Here is a 20919-nt window from a genome sequence, read left to right as displayed (position 1 = left end):
AGGCCAAACCAACAATTGGAGGAATTTAGTTTGTAGTTTAACTTTAAAACAAAGAACAAACTCCTTCCTAAAACTAATGATAGGCCACAAGATCAGAATTATGGGAGGGGCCTGAATTCTGCTAAAATGTAGGTGTCATTAAATGATAACCAGCCATAGTTTCCTAGCCTGCTTTCCTATAATTCCTTGCTGGTTAGGAGTCATACAGTCAGAGATCACAAGGTCTGTCACTTTTCTAACATTACCAAATTGCTCCTATAGATAACATAACCTAAGATCGGTCTTTTGAGATGTTTTTCAGACTTTTGCATTCTGGCAACCAACTGACTCCATCTGTATCCATGACTCATGACTCAACCAGTCCTGTGGCCCCCAGCCAGACACAGATTCAGCACATAAGGACCATTCGCCCCATGATTGCATCTCCAGCCAATCAGCAACACCCATTCCCTAGCCCCCTGCCCGTCAAATTATTCATAAAAATCCTAGCCTTTGAGTGCTTGAGGAGGTACTACTTAAAGGTTACTGTTCAAGTATTACCAGACTATCTTGCTAATTATAGAATAAATAAATGTCTCAATGTGCTTTTCTGACAGCTAAACCTTGATGAAACTGTTTAATTTCTTTGTATCACATACAATTGCACAATCTTTGTGACTTTTAGTCTGCTTCCCAAATAAAAGCATATCATCATTAAAACATAACTATTGTTATGGGATATACTTCTGCTAACAAATTAGCACAAATTTTGACAACTGTCATTTTGCTTCCTATCAGAGATAAATAAAAAAGGTCATTTGTTTTATGTTTTTATTTTGATGTTTACAATTGATCTATAAATGCATAAAATTCATAAACATAAGGAAATGCATAGAATGCATGAAAACATAAAGAACTGGTAAAATCTGGAAAATACAGGGTCTTATAAATTTCTAGAAGTTGCTTTGAAAAACTCACTGCCACCAATGTTGTGTGATGTACTGAACAATAAATGTAAAAATGAATGTTTTAAATAACAGGGCTACTTCACAGTGAACATTTTCTAGCGCATAATAGCTAGTCCCTAATCTAAATTATTTGCTTAAGTTTAGCACATTCCCCTTAAAAACCAGATGAATGGGGCAATTCTCTATACTTTTGCTGTCCAATATGGTAACCACTAGCTATTTAATCTTATTATTAAAAATAAATGAAGTTAAAAACTCATTCCGTAGCTTGCTTGTTCCCTAGCTTGCTTAGTTACACTAGTCTCATTGTAAGTAAAGTATAGCCATACGTAGTGAGTGACTATGGTTTTGAACAGTGAGATACAGAATATTTCTATGATTGCACAATGTTCTATTAGACAACCCTCTTTATAGATATTTAGAGTCATTCCTCATTAGGATTCATTTATTTATTGATTATTTAAATTACAAACAACTAAACTGTACTTTTAAAGAGTAGAATTAATTATTTGAGATTCCACTGGTTGACTGAGAAACTCAGTTCTTCTCAGTACATTATATGGTATCTGAAGCTGTATTACTAACTTACCTTTTGTTGCTAATATGAGCCACTGCCCCCATTTCCATTAAGGTTTGGGCCTAAGATATTCCCCCAATGTTTTTATGCTTCCTAGATGTTTATCTGAAGTCAGGCAAAGGAGACCTTTGGAGTCACTAATTCCATCATCTCAAAAACCAAGCTAAGGTTAATTTCCAAACACCAAATTTCTCATTCATCCACCAGATCAGGCTCCTGAGAACCTCCTGTGTAAGAATGGGGCCAGGTCCTTGAAAATGCAAACACAGTCCCTGGGGGAGGCAAGATGCTGTGGTGCAGAAGGAACAAACTGGAGACAGCGGGCCACGTCCAGAATTCAGCCACATTTTGTTTATTCTGGAAAGGATGGGCCTCACAATGTTTGAAAAATAGAAAACATTTCTAATATTAAAACCTCACACTATTAGCACTAAAATCCTTGTTTCTTTTTTCTCAAGAAAAGTGGAAATATCTGGATGCACTGGGCTTATATTACCACTGACCAACAGCTGGCCAGGGTGGAAGCAGCTACTCCTATAGGCAAAAACCCCTGTGCTGTACGCCACACTTCTTATCATTTGTGTTGCCTCACATGATGGCCCCATGCAGGTTTCCTCCTGCATTACCTGCCTGGCTCCTAACAGGCCTGGTTTGCATTCTGGCCCCAACATTTACTGGCCAGATGGCCTTGTGTATGCTACCCAGATTCTTCAAAGGCAGGCTAACCAACCTGGGAGAGGAAACTGAATCGCTTCCAAAACAAATCAATAAAACAAAAGATTTACAAGCTCAAGATGCTTTGTACTTTCATAAGTAGATGGGGGCAGCGTTAAGGAAGGCAGTGAAATTACTGACGGATAAAAACTGTGGGAAACATCTAATCTCATGGCTCTAAGTATTTCCCATCATTTGCCTAGGCAACTATGATTTCCATTTATCTAAATAAAGTAAGATGAATTCAGATCAAATCAAGATCATTCTTTCATTTGTTGTTTTATCAAGTATATTTATTAAAAAAGAAGTTTTAAAAGTACTTGCTTTGAACTTCAGAGAAATTTCTCTCTGCCTGCTCATGACAGAATTCACCACCTGATTGAGACAGGTAATAAGCAGTTTCTGTGAAACCACCACCTTGGTTTATTTTGCCCTGCCAACTACTGGCTCTTGATACAGGAACTGAATCTCTGGGAGCGGTTCAGAATTTTTCTTCCTGTGTTACTGCTAGGTTAACCACAGATGGTCTTCTTTTGAAGCTCAGCAGACCCAGGATTAAATCTCAGCTCTGCTATTATAAACCATATACACTTAACCATTACTTGTTTTTCTAAGCCTCAGATTTCTTGCCTGAAAAGAGGGAAAATAATGATGCATACACTTTAATAGAGTTGTTAGAAATAAATGGCATAACATGTGGAAAATACTTAGCACAGGGCCTGGAGCTCATTAAATATACAATGAATGTTAACGACTGCTTTATCATTCACAGGGAGGCCAGCATAGCCCAAAATAGCAATATGTGAGGCAGAGGCTAAGTGAATCCATAATGCTATCTCAGTTAATTGCAAGTGTGGTCAGGAATATGATCCGAGAAAGAGAAGAAATACCCTTGACATTAGGCAGCTTCTGGATTTATTTTATTTTATTTTATTTTATTAATATGGTATTCTACAGTCTAAAAGTCAGATATGCCTCAAATTCCGCAGATGGTGTGAAAACACTCTATCTATTCTACCTTTCTATCAAAAGAATTATTAAAGTTCCATGTGCCTCAAATCTATTTCCAAAGTAGGCATGGTATAAATTTGCATATATGTGTCTCAGCCACGTATACACATGAAGTGCAATTTCAGAAAAGTATGGACTGAATATGCACTAATATTTATGAGTATAACTTAAAGTAAAATAATAATGTTTCTTAGGATACATTAATTTAATAAATAATATAAATAAGACACAAAAATGGCAAACTTATAACATTGTTTAGCTTATAAAAGATTTATAACAACAGTAATTACTTTTGACATTCTAAAAATTACATCTATTTTTATATAATGAATTCAGAGAAAGAAAGTCTCAGTATTTGCCTCTCTGCCCAAGTCAGAGAACGACAATCCAAATAATTTCCAAACGGTGGAGTAGTACAATGACCTGGAAAGATTAAGGCAACAGCTTATAGAAAAGTCCACGTGAACAGCATCATGAGTTTGGCAGCCTTGGCTATTGCTTTATGAATCCGTTCTGTTCATTAAAATATTTCCAAATAAAAATAAGAATATAAATAATTTTATCCAAAAATGTACAATCTCATTGCAAAATTAGAGTACAAAGTCAATCAACATTTCACTTCAACTATCAAATTGTAAAAACATTTAACTGGTGATACCCAACTGATAACACCTCATTGGAGAGTAATTTGGTAATTCTTCTAAATATATTAAAAATGTATAATCTTCTGAGCCAGCAATTCTACATCTAACTTAATAACAATAAAGGTATAGTAATTATTTATCTTTAAAGAGGAATTCCTTGCAGGTTTTGAAAACAATATAATATACATTTGAAAACTACCTAAGTTAGGAATTAGTTAAATAATCTCCAGGAGAGGCATACGGTGTAGTCATATATAGGCATTAAAATTATGGGAAAAAGTATTTTATCTAGTGGCATAGAAAAACAATTCACAATATATTAAGGAGAATAAAGCAGGCGACAAAACAGTGCCTCTTTTAGGAACCCATTTGTTATGGGCTGAATTGGGTACTCCCAAGATTCATATGTTGAAGTCCTCACTGGTGGCCTTACTGTGAAAGAGGGCCATTGCAGATATGATTGGTTAAGATGAGGTCATATTAGAGTAGAGTGGGCCCCTAGTTCAATATGACAGGTGTCATAGAAAAAGGGAAACTTCAGGCACAGACACACACACACACACACACACACACACACACACACACACACAGAGTATAACCATGTGAAGAAAAAAGCAGAAATCAGGACAATAGTTCTATTAGCCAAGGAACACCAAATATTGCCAGCAAACCTCCAGAAGCTACAGAGAGGCATGAAACAAATTCTCCCTCAGGACCCTCAAAAGGAACCAACCTTGCTGGCACTTTAATCTCAGACTTCTAGTGTCCAGAACTGTGAGATAATACATTTGTGTTGTTTAAGCTACTTACTTTGTAAGTCTGCAGCAAATTAATACATTATGTGGTTTGCCCTAGCAAACTAATACATCATTTTTGTAGACAAAAACGTCCATGAACATAAAAGATATCTAAAAGTAAATTTCAAAATATTAAGGTTATCTCTCAGTGGAGGAACACTGGGTAATTTTAATTTACTAATTTTTGCTTATTTTGAGATTGTTAATAAACACTTCACTTGTGCATAAAATGGCTCTACATAGCATGTCCGAAAAAACCCTCCACCCCAAAGACAAATATTCTTACTATGTTTGGCAGCAAAGCAGACATGGGAGAGTCAAGAAGTCAGACAGATATGGTTTGAAACCCTGCCTTGGTCACTTACCACCTGTGTGACTTGAGTCAAGTGACCTTGACTCAAGTCATTACAAGATCTGAATGAAAGTATATAATGCAGGTAGCACAAACGTGGTACAGCCTGGCATGTAGGAAGAACTCATTAATGTATAGCCATTATAGTGAATTTCTACTATTGGGGGGCCTTCTTTTTTCTCTAAAATAAACAATTATGCTATTCCCTTCAGAAAACAGCTTCACAAATTCATGATCCCCTTGCCAAAGCCTACAGGCAGCCTGAGGCTACAATGTGTCTGGGATGCTGATCTAGAACTTGACACTCCGGTCTAATCATTCTTTCCTTGCCAACCACACCTGACTAATTTTACTGTCCTACTCAAAGTCATTCCAGTTAGCCAGAACTGCTCTTTATGACCTTCCGTACAAAGAACATATGTGTGCATGTGCGTGTGTGCGCATGTGTGTGTGCAGGTGCACATTTAAGAGATAACATCTAGCGAAGCAGAAGACTCTTGTGAATTTTCCAATGCTTTCTTTCCAAACTTTTGCAGTAAAAGGATATTTGGAGGAAAAGAAGGAAAATAGCTTGTCTTAAATATTTCCTATGTGCCACTAATCTTTGCAAATGTTATTTAATGAACACAATAATTATGCCTGCTGGTTATCATTATTTCTACTCTTATAAATATGAAAGGCCCAAACAGGTTAAGTAATGTGTCCAAGGTCACATAGCTTGTAACTAATGCAGCCGACAGTCAAATCCAAGTATTTTTTCTGTTACTAAATGAGAATATAGTGAATAAAAACAGGCACTTTTTTAAAAGCTAGCACTACAGGATGACTATAGTAAATGACAATTTATTGTGTATTTTCAAATAGCTGGAACAGATTTTGAATGTTCCCAACACAAAAGAATGACAAATGTTTGAGGTGATGGATATGCTAATTACCATGATCTGAGCATTACACACTGTATACATGTGTTGAAATATCACATTATATCCCCAAAGTATGTACAATTATTATGTGTCAATTAAAAAATTTTAAAGCACTAGCAATTTAAAATCATGCTTTGTATAATGATGTTTTGGTCAATGACCAACCACATATATGATGATGGTCCCATAACATTATAATACTAAATTTTTACTGTACTCTTTCTATGTTTAGATGTTTAGATACATGAATACCATTGTGTTACAGCTGCCTACAGTATTCAGTACAGTCACATGTTGTACAGGTTTTTAGCCTAGGAGCAATAGGATGTACATGTAGCCTAGGTGTGTAGTAGGCTATCCCACTTAGGTTTGTGTAAGCGCACTCTATGATGTATGCACGATGATGAAATCACCTAATGACACATTTTTCTCTTAAACTATTCCTGTCATTAAGCAACATGTGTTTGTATACGCATGACAGAGAGAGAGAGGGAGAGAGAAACTACAATATTTACACTTTAAATTTACCTACAGTTGCTGGTAAACATAGCCTTTTCCCACAGAATAGCTGGAGTGTAATGCCACTATCAGTTTCACACGCATTCTTTTTTTTTTTCACCAATGAAGCACATGTCTTTAAAAATAAATTTCAAATTCATCTCCTGGGTGAATTGTGATCACATAATAATCATGCTTTGAACTGCTTCATAAATAGAATCTGTGAATCTGACAACAAAAGTTCTTACCTAAACTCTAGTTGATGATGATGACACAGAAAACATACCTCTCCCCTATCCTCACAAACCTCCAGCTGTAGATGGACATTAAAGGTAGGCCATCATATATTTCTCATATGGGAAAGATTTCCCAGATATCTGAGCTTTAATTTTCTGGGTTTGAGGACAGTCAACCTGTATTGAGCCCTCTCCAATAAAGTGGAGGGGAACTTTCAAACATTTAAGCTCATTTGATTTCACAGCTCTGTGTTACAGTTGTTTATTCCCATTGTATAGTTCAAGAAATTGAGAGACACAAAGATAAAGACATTTACCCAAGGTTTCTCAGCCATTAATTTATTTGTATCATTAAAAAACACCTTTGATGTAGGTAAAATCCCTGAGCAACTTGAGGTTCAATGATGTTGACCTGCCCATGGACATACACAAAGTTTGTGGATGAGACTTAGCTTGCATGGCTTCAAATCCAGTGCATTCTGAATCACAATCATAATCTCTATTCATCCAGCTACCCCCTTTTTGCATTGAAATGTCTCTCAGGATCTCTATTCTTCACTCAGATCATGGGTTTGTGCTCAGTAATTTTCTAATATCTCCCTGCCAATCTAACTCTTCAATCTTCTGAAGTCTCAACTGGAAAGATCCTGAAAAGTGTGCCAACTGTCCATCAGGTGTAAGGTGAAGCCAGTGCATAAAAGGACAGCCAGAAAATCTCAGAGTAGACCAGATGGATGTGTGAGAACTTCCTGTTAAAGCACACAAATGCTTCCAAATAACAGATCCAAAGAATGACGACTCACACACACACACAATGGACAAAGTTCATTTACTTTTCCATCATCCATGATGGAAGCTGCCTGACTTGAATAATTTACCAGACATCCAAAAGGAATTTAAGTGTTCATAATCTTACTAAATATCCATATCCTTCCTGAATTCTGCAGATACTTTTCTTTGTATCTGCATGTTTCAACAACATATTTCTGAATTTGAGTTTTTTCTACAATGGGTCAGTGAATAAAGATTGTTTAAAAAAAAAAAAAAAAAAAAAAGATACACAAGGTCAGTAAAATTTCCTCAAGGAGTGGGAATGTTTTCGAGAAATAAAAAGATCACTGAGAAGGTATGAATGTCCTTAGTCATGAGGGCATTTAAGCTTTGCTTTGTCTGTTGGTAGCATGAGATAGCATAAAGGGAACTGAGTTAAGAATTAGAAGACATGACTTTAAGAAGAAATCATGTATATCGTCCCTGCTGTTTTCAGTGGGAAATCATTTAGCTCCAAGACCTGGGAGTAATGAGTGATTACTATTAATGGAAGATAATGCAGAAAAATGGTTAAGAGCATGGAGTCTGGCATCCAATTGCCTGGGTTCAAATCCTGGCTCTCTTACATGCTAGCTGTATGACTTTAGGCAAGTAGTGGGATCTCTCCAGGCCTTAATTTTCTCATATGCAAAAAGGAGTTTTTTATTAGTCTTTTGTAAAGTAACATGATATATGAAAAACATGTGCATAGCAGTTAATAAAGCACTTGTCTCTACATATTATTTTAAACATTATTTTGTTTACTTTATGATCATCTCATGCTATAGTTTGGATGTTTGTATCCTCCAAATCTCAAGTTGAAATTTGATCCCCAATTTTTGAGGTGGGGCCCAATAGGAGGTGTTTGAGTCCTGGGAACAGAACCCTCCAGAATAGATTAATGCCCTCCCTAGGGGAGGGGTGTGTGAGTGAATTCTCTATTAGTTCCTGTGAGAGCTGGCTATTAAAAAGAAATGGGCACCTTCTCCCCACCTTTTGCTTCCTTTCTCACCATGTGATCTCTGCACACACCAGCTCCTCTCTACCTTCTGCCATGAGTGGAAGCAGCCTGAGGCCTTCATCAGAAGTGGATAGTGACACCAGCTTTCTTGTACAGCCTGCAGAGCCATGAACCAAGTAAACCCAGTTTCTTTGTAAATTATTCAGCCTCATGTATTCCTCTACAGCAACACAAAGCAGACTAAGACATCTCACAATCAACATTCTTCCAATGGAGAAATAATGAGAACCAAAAACATTATAACAACGATATAGTGAAACCCTTTATGTTTATTCCAGTGCTAGAAAGTGTAGGAATGCTTAATTGTGTTTGTAGATACATCATCAACTTCAACAACCTCTTCCTCAGTTACAGTTAAAGAATCTTGGTATAGACCAGACACTGCTGGAGGTTTTACTAATATTATCTTACTTAACCATCATAACACCAAAAAGACATGACTGTTATGGTCCTCATTTGATAGTTGTGGACCTGAGGGTGAGCATAATTATGCAATCTGCTCCGTTTTCCATGGCTGAAAAGAAGAGCAAAAATTTCGGCATCAAACTGACCCCAAAATTCATGCTTTTTCAACCTCCACACTGCCTTCTACATTTTTCCAGTGGTATTTGCTCATCAACAAATTCCTCCTTTCCCCCACCTCAAAGTAACAGCACCTACCACACAAGGCAATCCAGTGACTCTTCCGGGAGTAGTTTTCTGCTACATTAGTAAACACATACACATAAGAAATGAATGTAATAATTAATGTAGTCTTCTAACATCAAGGGCCAGAGCTGAATTTACCAACAAATATGTGAATAAAAATGAAGTATATGTGGGTTTGAGGATTTACATTTTTATTCACAAATCATCTTAGGCAAAACCTAATCATTTCTTTAAAAAGAGGTTTTCAACAAATGGACAAGATCGCATAAGCTAGTGGAGGCCCATGTGCTGAAGAGCCAAAGGTGTACCTCTTTGGATAATATTATCAGTGTGGATCCACTCAGCTATCCCCTAATCAAAGAGCATTCCAAGAATACTGATGCCAACATCTCGAAGGTATAACATCTTGAGAAAATTACCAGTGCTACTTCAATAAAAGAAGTACTGGTTTAAAAATCATTTACTTTTAAACCAGACATGTACACTTCTCACTGGGTCTGTCCTGTTATGACTTAAAGGATCATCACGATCACTGCTTCAGCTGAAAGAACAGGCAAAAGGCAATGTTTTGAATATCATGACCCTTTTTATTCAGGCCATAAGTGACAGGATAGCAGTGGGCATTTGACCTATGGCAACCAATTTGTAGACTGGCTATTGACTTGTGATATTGCCTGGGGTTGACAGTTGTGTCCGAACTAAAACAATTTTTTTGTTAGTTGAGCCAATCATATTCTTTCTGTTAGGACATTAGCTAAGAATAATGAAGAGAATAAATGGGAAACAGAAAGGGAACACAGAGAGAGGGCAGGGAGGATAGTGACAAAGACATAATAATAGTGGCATCTTTGCTAAGGCATTCTTGCTGCTCATTGACTTGAACCCAAAATATGAGACCTGAGCCTGTTTCAGTCCTTGAACTTTTATTTCTATAAAAGTTCTCCACCATTTTCATGCAGTGGGTATCCCTATAATAGCCCTGTTTCCTTGACAGTAGTGCCTATGGGACTTACTCTCCTCCATAATCAAGCTAAACAATTGTTTCCAGGGAAAGCTTCACAATTCCACTTCATAATGAAGATGATTAAGGGGAATTTACATCTTATCCAATGTGTTACCAACAATTCATTTACTTATTCTTTGTTCCCTTCCTTCCCTCCTCCTTCTCTCATTTTCTTAACCAATACTTACTAAGCACCTACTGCCTAGATGTTTTGGTGGAGTTCGAGAATGTCCCTGAAGTTGGTCTTGTTGTGTGTTAAGCACTGTGTTAAAAACATAAAATGCTGATGAGCAGGACAAACAAGATCCCTGCTCTCACACTGCATTTACTCTGGTTGAGTAGCTAGAATGAAAAGTCATTAAAAAGTGTGGTCTGGGAGCCATCAGAAGGCTGACCTTATCTAGGAAGGCCTCCCTAGACAGTGATATCCACATTGACACTGAAGGGAGAAGAGGAATTCATCAACTAAAAAGCATTGAGCAAAAAGGAGAGGGAGCATTCTGGGCAGTGGAAGTGGCATGCACGGAAGTTCATGAGAACAGCAAGAAACCATCATCAGGCCCCCAAAACATCAAGAAATGTGAAATGTGTACAGAGCAAGAAAATTGTCTCTTGGTATGAGAGTTAAAAGGGTGAAGATGGACCACATTCCCCTATCCTAAGGAACTTTTCCTCAGTAAAGTTTGGATGATTCACTACATTCAACTGGCAGCATAATTCTTTCTTGTAGGCTTCAAAGAGACCAAAGAGACTGGCATGGAAGATAGAGTGTGGTAAGTGGTTGGAAAGACTTAGTACCTCAGGGAACAGAGATTAAGTTCTTACACCTCACATCTCACCCTGTGCTCTATCCAGTAACTATATTATGCTGCCCAGAGTCATTTAGGTTGGAAGAAGGTATTTCTTTATCATCACCATCATCATGGTCACAATTATCATTTACTTTAGAAGGATACTTAATAGTTTGCTAAACACTTTTTCGTGCTTGATCTCACTTAAAATTTTCAACACTATAGGCAGGAGATATTGTCCCCAGTTTTCAGGTTAGGAAACTGAGGTCTTTAAAGGAGCCTAAGCTAATACATTGAACAGGAATAATAACAAATAAAACAAAAGTCAAATATATCCCCACAGAAGATGAAGACTCAAAGGAAGACCATGGTTCTGTGCACATACTCCTTAGAGATTTTCTCCTTATCTTCTACTAGCACATGACTGTTTTTCTTCTGTCCCCATACCTCAGTCAGTGAGAGATGTGGGTCCTCTGGGGAACAGAGAGCTAAGGATCGTGTTTCTACTTCAACATAACTCTAGGGTTTTCTCCATGCTTCTATGGGGGAACTCCCAAGGGCCTGGAGCACCTGGGCATTACAATGTGGTTAGTGAGTGCCTTTATCTGACCCTATAAGGACCCTTAGCTACATCCTGGAGAATTCAGCTGGGTCCACTGTGTCTCTTTCAAATGTAGGAAATTGTCTATGGATTGTTATTTGAGAAAGACCAGGAAAAGTATCTCTCCACACCTCAAGGATAAACCCCTAAAGGCCAAGTGCTTGCAATTCTTCCATTAGACTTTCTCCTTTAGGTTCAACACTGACCTCGCTGGAATTTTCTTTGAAATGTGAATATTCCAAGGAGCAAGTGCCTGAAGAGACATTCATGCTATGGTAAAAATAGTCTTGCCAGCGTGAGGGCCCTCCACAGTGAAGGATAGAGATAGAGGGGCTAAAAAGAGGTATGAGCAAGTTCGAATTCAAATTTCTACCTCAGAGTTTTGCCAAGACTTTAACTTGCAAAAAGTTATCTGTAATGTCCTAAATTCTCCTTTGATGAATTTCTACTTTCTCCCTTTTCATCACCGTCATAACGGCTAGCATCGTTATCATCATCACCTTCATAATCATTTACTGAGCACTTATCACAGTGTAGGTACTATGCAAGGCACCTTACTTGGATAGATCATTTAATCATGATAGCAACACTTTAAAGTAGGAACTATTATTAGCCCTGTCTTATAGATGAGGAAAATGAAGCCTAGTATATTTAACTTGCCCAAGGTAACGAAGCTAGTAAAAAATAAAATCTGAATTCAAATCCGCAAGAAGCATTCCTAACCCTTTTCTCTTTTTTTCTGTACTTGTGAGGCCAAATACCAATTGTCTTAATACACTCAGGAAAGCATTAAGAGATGAATCCATCAGCACACTGGGGAGCTGCTTGTTTGTTGTGCACTTATTGATTTGTACTCCAATTGCACATGATTTTTGTCACCTATTGAGAGGCTAGAAGGTTGTAATTAAACCCACATTAATATAGCTTTAAATTACATCAAACCGTCAATGGTGGATTGCTGCTCACAGTTTAAATAACTTTTATGTAAGAATTCCCTGTCTTGTTTATACATAAGAAGAAAATGAGTTCTCTGACTTATGCACACATTTTTTTTTAACAAAAGAGAAAAAGAAGATAAAAATGAGATTAAATTATTGGCTTTATAATCAAAGTCTTTTTCTACATATTAAAAATGAAAAGTACCGGTTTTTAATTGGAATCTACTCTACCTTGGTTAGTTAATAACTAACAGAAAATAAAGCCAAATATAAAAGACAATTGATGTCTGTTGAATTCATCTCTAAATACAAATGTTTCTTGGCATTTTCAGAAAAGACCTCAAATATATAAGTTGATGACTGAGATAAACACTGTAAAATAGGATAACATCTGTTTCTTAAAGTTTCTTTGAGGATCAGGGGTAAGATACGGCAAGTGCTTGCCACATTGGAAGAAGCAGAAGAATGTAGCATTTAAGAGAATGAAGTTGGGAGTGAGGCTGCTCAAATCTTGACTTTGCCATTTCCTACAATTTTTGTCCCTGATGAGTTGGTTAACATCTTTGAGCCTACTGGTGGAACGGGAATGTTAAAGTTACACAGCTTCAACACAATGATGTAAGAAAAACACAGTAATGTAGTCCCCCATATGATGCCTGCATGCATGACGAAGGTAGCTATTATTACTTCTCTCATTAGGAGTTTAAAATGGTGGCTATTATAAAATTGTATTTATTATATGTTATGACGACACATTTCACTTTGTTGTTATCCATAGCATAAATTATAAATGTTATTAATATTAAGAAAGCAGTATGATATTTACTTGAAAAACATGGCTTAGAATTAAATTCAGGAATGATGACTGTATAAAAGCTAGCATCTCCATTTAAATCAAGTAGACCTATACCTCACATATCAGACATGCTGCATCCTTGGATTCACTAGCCTCCTTGGTTAGGCAGGGAGGTAGACTGGAAAGGGCGAACGGTGATGTGAAACCCAGGGTTACAACAGAAATGGTATTGCAAAATTAGGGATAAATGTCAAAAATAACGATTAGAAGAATTAGGCAAATTGAGTCAGCAGTTTATTCCATAGGCACAGAATCTAGGGCTGCAGCATTGTGTTGGAGAACTATGCAAGCCACACAAATATTGTTTTGACGAGTTTCAGTCCTTTTGATGACCTTAAGTCTGCACCAATGTGGTCCTAAACAATATGGATGTGTGGATTCCTCCACTTTTCATTTTACGTAAATCCACAGGTACAAATTCAGTGCACTGTATATAGTAAAGAAAGAATGTACTAACATAATTTTTTAAAAGGAAAGGGGAAAAGGAGACCAAAGGTCAACTGGCAAAATACTGAAGTAGCAAAATAAGAATTACCTGTGGGCCGGGCGCGGTGGCTCACGCCTGTAATCCCAGCACTTTGGGAGGCCAAGTGGGCGGATCACGAGGTCAGGAGATCGAGACCATCCTGGCTAACACGGTGAAACCGTCTCTACTAAAAATACAAAAAATTAGCCGCGCGTGGTGGCGGGCGCCTGTAGTCCCAGCTACTCGGGAGGCTGAGGCAGGAGAATGGCGTGAACCCGGGAGTGGAGCTTGCAGTGAGCCGAGATCGCACCACTGCACTCCAGCCTGGGCGACAGAGCCAGACTCCATCTCAAAAAAAAAAAAAAAAAAAAAAGAATTATCTGTGGAAAGACTATACCAACTTAGTTTTTCAGAGTAGTCTGAAAATGGGGTAAGTTTAATATATATATTTTGCCATTTCCAAATGATAGTTTAAGAAGTTTGTGGTACCTGTTTTATCACTGCACTCTAGCCTGGGTGACAGAGTGAGGCTCCGTCTCAAAAAAAAAAAAAAAAAGAATTATCTGTGGAAGACAGGACTATACCAACTTAGTTTTTCAGAGTGGTCTGAAAATGGGGTAAGTTTAATATATATTTTGTCATTTCCAAATGATGGCTTAAGAGATTTTCTGGACCTATTTTATCATCAGGGAATAAATGAAAAAGACCACCAGAGTCAGGGCTATGTCCCAACTTTTCCATTTTGACCTAAAAGATAGTGAAAAGTGCCCTGACCTCGTTTAAGTAGAGATTAAGGATATGGGAGTTTTGCCTGCAAGTCTTTGAAAGTGGCTAAAGCTTTCCCCTCAAGGTTTGACTTTTATGTGTTATTAAGACTTTAAATCTAGTGTATCCGTGAACCCTTCCTAAGGAAAGAACACGTAAATAAAGTGGATTTTTTCCCCAGGCTGTAAAACCCAAAAGTAGAAGATGACTTTAAAGGTAATACCAGTTCATGTGGGTAATCCATAGAAAATAATGTAAAATATGAGCAATTTTAAAGAATTTCTGGTGTGTGTGCACAACTGCAGACAGGTGATATGCCCACAATTCTTCCTGAATACCACAGTTTACCATCAGCCTCTCCCATTCTCTACCTACTGCATCTCAAATTACACCCTTCTGAAAAAATCAATTTTAACAGTTCAGTGCTTTATATCTACACTTCCCTCTGTGTTCATACAAATTACACACATGTGCACTCACATACAAAACTGTACTTTTTATTTGTGCAAATATAGGACTCTATATATTATTTGAAATATGATTGAATAAATTATCTATATGTTTATTAAAAGGATAAATATTGGTTTTTCCATTTAGCAATTTTATCAAATACAAATAATAAAACTTACGTTTTCTCACTTAAGAATTTTATCAAATGCAGTGGTATATTTACCTGCAGGTCAATGCATATTAATTGAATTCATTTTTTTTTTTTTTGAGACAATGTCTCACTTTGTCGTCCAGGATGACGTGCAGTGAAGTGACCACAGTTCACTGTAGCCTTGACCTCATGGCCTCAAGCGATCCTCCCACCTCAGTTTCAAAAGTAGCTGGGACTATAGGCATGCACCACAGTGCCTAATGTTTTAAATTTCTTTTCCTTTTTTACAATCTCACATTATATTTATTTGATCATAATGTGGACAAGAAAAATGTATTCCTATTCTTTTTGATACTAACAGTTTTACAGAATCTGTTTGCAGTTTCTGTGAAATAACACATAGCATATCTTTTTGATATAGAATCTCATACCCATTTAGATCCAGTACGTTCATTAGAATAATATAGTCTTCTGATTTTAAAAGCAATGATTGCTTATAGAAAAATGATATGCATCAGACATTTAGTCAGAAAAAGAAACATGAGAACATGTCTTTTATGTTTGATATCACTTAACTTACAGGATGATGTGAAAATAGTTTGGTTATAATTTTAACAAAACTAAAAGTCACTTCAACTAATGAAAAAAATCAAACACTGAAGAATCAAATATCTGCTGACTAAGCTGATATTCCTGTCAAAAGAAATGTCTTCTGTTGCACTAAATAGTAGAATTAGAAATGCAATATATGTTAAGGCATATTTTAATTAATATGTTCTAGAATTGCACAGTTTCCCTATGTTGACTAAGCTGGTCTTGAACTCCTGGGCTCAAGCAATCCTCCCATCTCAGCCTCCCAAAGAGCTGAGATTATAGGCATGAGCCACCACGCCTGGTTAATTCATTCTTTTTAATGGCAATATAATATTTCATAACATGATGAATCGTACTTTAATTATTTTCTTATAATGGACTTACTAGTAATTTCCAGTTCTTTTCACTACAGATGATGTTGCAATAAATATTCTTGAGAATATTGCTATTATCTGAATGTTTATGCCTCCTCCCAAGTTCACATGTTGAAATATAGTTCCCAAAGTGATGGTCTTAGGAGGTGGGGTCTTTGGGAGATGACTAGCTCATAAATGTGGAGCCCTCGTGAATGGGATTAGTGTTCTTACAAGGGACGGATGAGATCAGAGTTCTTCCCTTCTGCTATGAGAAGATACAGCAAGAAGGCTCCATCTGTGAACCAGAAAGTAGGCCCTCACTAAACAATGAATCTGATGGCACCTTGATCTTAGACTTTCCAGTATTCAGAACTACAAGAAATAAATTTCTGTTGTGTATAAGCTATCCAGTTTATGGTGTTTTGTTATAGCAACCCCCAAAACTAAGACACATATATCTTTACATGCATGTTTATTTCTACAGCATGTATAAGCTATCCGGTTTATGGTGTTTTGTTATAGCAACCCCCAGAACTAAGACACATATATCTTTACATGCATGTTTATTTCTACAGCATGGGGAAATTGCAGCTTAAATACACTGTCAAGTTTAAAGCTGCTGTCTATTGCTTTGTAAAACTTTCACAGAAACAGGATAAACTGGGATATTTTAAGTGCTCCGTCATTACCGGTTTACAATTTTTGCTGATTACTTGCAGTTTAACCAAGCACTATGAAAGGAACCAGTGAGGGAAACAGAGACAAACAGAAGAAATGTTCTACCATCTATAAGAAATCATATTTCCTCTCATTGTCAATATCTCCCACAGAAAAAGATACCTCAGAGTGACTCCTCAAGCCATTCTGTGCACACAGAATGTACGTTCTTTCTCTCTGTTCACTACTAGCTTTTTCAGCAACTAGCACTCTCTCTCTCCTCATGTCTCTGGCTCAGCTCTTTTAAAACGTAGAGCAACCAACTAACTTATCTGACTTCTAAAATTTGCTTTGTCCATTATTCATGTTCTCTTCCACAAATGAGAGTCTAATTACTGAGGTACAAGCAAAAAGCACTTCCTCCCTGGAGCCTTAGAATCCTAGAAGATAGAGGGGAAGGACAGCAAATAATTTAAATATAGTACCTTAGAAACCTTTATTCTATTTCACTCTTTCTCTCTCATACACATCTCCTGCACACACACACACACCTCCTCAGGAGGGGGGAACTATAAAACAGTATTTCGCAGTGTGATAAATTCTTATGAATGAATAAAAATCTAGTGGAAGTTCAAAGAATGAGGTGAATCATTCAGTTTGGGATAGAGGAAAGAGGAGAAAAGGCTTCACTGAGGAGGTAACATTTAGTTGAGGTAAAAGACAAACTTTTTTTTTAGGCTTGGAAGGTGAGGACATTCCATACAGTGTGAATAGAAATAGCCAGGGCACTGAGGTAAAAGAGGCTTTTGAGTTTTGGAGGGATCTGGTATAGCTTAGAGTGGTGGTTCGCCAATTATAATGTGGATAAGAGTTATACACAGAGCTCATTTAAAATGCAGATTCATGGGCACCCATCTTCCCAATATTTTGATTACAGAAATCTGTAATTTGAACAAGTTCATCCAGGTAACAAACACCTTTTTATATGCCAGTAGAGACTGTGTGAGGAGCAATGGCACAAAATCATATTGCCACAGTATTGGAGTGAACACAAACTAGTATTTCAGGTAAGTGAGAGTGTGAGACAATAAGAGATTATGTCAGAAAATGATGTCAGGTCTTTGAACTGGGTTTTGAGAGATAATAACTTGACGATGAAGCTATTATTTTCTTCCCTAAAAGCCACTACTTCACAGGAAATATTTATTGAATGACTGAATTAATGAATGTGGGCAGAATTCTGAGAAAGCAAACTGAAAGTTTCCAGAACTGTGAGGATTGCTTATCTAACTTGACTGTAAGGCAAACAGTTTGAGAATAGCCAGCTCTGAACCACCAATTCAAGCCTTCCAAAAGCTGTCTTGGTGTATGTAAAATTGATATACGCATGCATTTTCATTCAAGTCTACAAACAAGGTAAATGTAATTATCTTGTAGATCATCCTTGTAAACAATCATCACAGTTATGTAGCCACTGCCAGATACAAGCCCTTAGAGCTAAGATCTGGGAACACAGAACAGGCTCTTACATAATTTCCCAGCTAGTCAGTGTTAGGGCCTGTGATTAATGCTACATGACAGGCTTTGAACTTTCTATTCAGATAGGTTTGCTTGCCTTTGGAGCTCCTAGCAAGACGAAACGTGTGACCTGCAGAGATCACTCTGAATAACCATCATCCAGCCAACAACACTGACATGGCTCTGTGGCCCTGTGGGTAACCGTTGCTGTGCCTCACTCCTCTGCCCATACACAAATTGCAATAGGAGCGTCAGGGTGGTTTCACAGAAGTGGAATACAACTTCCTGAAGCCCAGCAGCTGAAGAAAGCCATGGCAAACAGGCTGGTGGGCTCTTCTGGGTGTAATCAGAAAAGCCCTAAGGGAGTGGCCAGAGAAAAGAAACTATAGTAGGGAAGAAAGGAGTTCTGCTCTCTACCCGCCGCCGTCTATAACAGTCTGTAACAGCTTCGCAGCATCTTTCCCTCCCTGGAGCTCCCGCGGAGCAATTGAACACGCGCTTCCAGCATCCCAGTCCCGCCGAGGAGCTGTCCCAGTTCTGACCAACTTTCTGAGCTTGGCCAAGTCTTCCCGGCTCCTCCGCTCAGCTATGGGTCTCTCCACCCATCCCCTCATCCCCGCGAAGGTCCAGGTGAGGGGCCAGAGCCCAGCGGCAGCTCCTCCAAGCGTCCCCCTCCCCCATCTCCCAAGGGGGAGGTTTCTTTCCACAGTCCCTGCTCGTCTGCAAGCGGTGAGGTGAGACGACACTTGTCTAAGCGCCTGCAAAAATGCGTCCACACTCCCGCCTCCAAGCAGAGTGCCTCAATCTTGTCCCCACCACCTTGGAATGGCACCTTAGGAGGGGGCAGGATAGAAATCTCCGGCTTGAGGGTTGAATCTCCGGCTTGGAGCAGAACGGAGCAGGGAGCACCCCATGCGACCTCTCCTCACCTGATGGCTCGCTGCCTGGCGCCCCTCCCTGTACGCACACACTGCTACTCACCAATTCCAGGGCTCGCAGGAAGGCAAGGGGCTCCTTCAGCACCCGGAAGGTGCCCGCAGAGGCCAGCTTTGGGGGAACGAGGCGAGAGAGAGAAAGCAAAGCGTGAGGAAGGGGCTGGGGGTGCCTCTCCCAAGCCGCGGCACCCCCCGGCCCCCGCCCCGCTCCCAGCCAGCCGCCCTGCCCAGTTCTGTCTCACCTGACTCACAGGGTCCATAGCTCGCCCTCGCTCGCTCTTCTCATCCACCAGTTCTTTTTAAAAAGGAAGTTCGCTTGGCACCACCGTCCTCAGGGCCAGAAGCCCCTTCGGGAGCAGCCAGAGGAGCGACACCTTGGAGCAGCCCGGCGAGGGCAGGGGGCCTCGGGGAGCCCACTCGCTAACGCTGGGCTCTGCGCTCCGGGAACCCAGAGCGTCGGGGAGGCGAGGCGAGGCGAGTCAGCGAGGGGTGGGCAGGGAAGAGCTGGGGCAGGGTAGAGACAACAGGGGAGGGGGAAACCCATGCAGCCAGGAGAAGGCTGTCATTGGCCAGCCGCGCTCCAGAGGGGAGGGCGAGGAGGTGGGCGAGGCAGGGCCCACAGGCATTGGTGCAGGCTCAGCCGTGCGCCCGGTGCCCTCTGGCTCCGGGGAAACTTTAGGTCTGTTGGTTTGGGAAAGCGGGCTTGGCACGGTCAGCAAGACAGCTGTCCACCTGAAGAAGGGGTTTCCAGGTAGGAGGAAGACACCCACACCTTACATGGGACGTCTGTGTGAGTTCTGATGACTTCCGAACAGGAAAATAATAATAATGATAAATACCTAAAAATAAAAAATAACTATTTGTTGACTCTTTCATTCCTTCGAGCCTTTATAGAGCATCCTTCCTGTGGGCAGGCAGTGCTTAGGTGCTGGAGTACATCAAAAAAACAGGAAAAGCATTGCCACTTCCCCCAGGGGAAGCAGAAGGGGAAGCAAAACTTGCAATGTGGTCTGGACAGTGATGCAGAGCAGAGCACAGGGGCCATGGGCACAGGGCAGGGGATCCATCTTGGCCTGTGGATGCCAGGGCAGAGGACCAGGACAGAGGAAACTGCCTAGAGAGAAGAGGTGGAAACAAATTAATCTTGAATGTGGAACCAAGTGCCAGTGGAAAACAGATTTAGCAAGGATGAACTGGCCAAGGTAAAACATCTCATGAAAAGCTAAACAGGGAATGAAATTTAGGTACCTTTCAAACTCATTTTATTTCTGCTGAGATCTTTTGCCTGAGATCTGACCCCCAAATGAACTTCCCCACCAAACTTTTAACTCTGGGTCTCTCCTCCAAAGTTAGACTCTTTTCTTGAAACTTAGTGAAAGGTGGTTCATGTTGTTTCTTCTTAGTGGGCTAATCTTGCTGATTATAATAAAAACAACAACAACCGAACTGAGTTCTTTCTATGAGCTGAAAACTGTGCCAAGGGCTTTACAAACATTACTTCATTAAATATTTACAAACCCCCATAAGTTAATAATACTATTATTCCCATTTTAGAGATGAGGAAATTGAGGCCCATGGAAGGAAAGTGACCTGCCCAAGGTTGCCCAGCGAGCAGGTAGTGAAGTCAGAATTGATTTTTTTTAAATCAGAAAAAGAAAAG

The 20919-nt window shown here is 39.1% G+C and overlaps 1 protein-coding gene across 1 annotated transcript in view; it reads right to left on the bottom strand.

The window, feature by feature from the left end:
* The window catches only part of SYNPR (synaptoporin), a 362501-nt gene extending 342566 nt beyond the window's left edge, over positions 1-19935 (bottom strand). The window contains exons 1-2 of the mRNA XM_011980358.1: positions 19502-19935; positions 19306-19371 (exon numbers count right to left, since the gene is read on the bottom strand). Of these exons, the coding sequence (XP_011835748.1) occupies positions 19306-19371; positions 19502-19519 (84 nt within the window). The 5' untranslated portion in view covers positions 19520-19935. The remainder of the gene's footprint in view (positions 1-19305; positions 19372-19501) is intronic.
* Positions 19936-20919: the final 984 nt, after the last annotated feature.

This window comes from Mandrillus leucophaeus, unplaced genomic scaffold, assembly GCF_000951045.1.
Source record: "Mandrillus leucophaeus isolate KB7577 unplaced genomic scaffold, Mleu.le_1.0 Scaffold210, whole genome shotgun sequence".
In the NCBI taxonomy this organism is placed as follows: Eukaryota; Metazoa; Chordata; class Mammalia; order Primates; family Cercopithecidae; genus Mandrillus; species Mandrillus leucophaeus.
The sequence above is the reverse complement of the archived record's forward strand: the minus strand, read 5'-3'. Positions and strand labels throughout refer to the sequence as shown.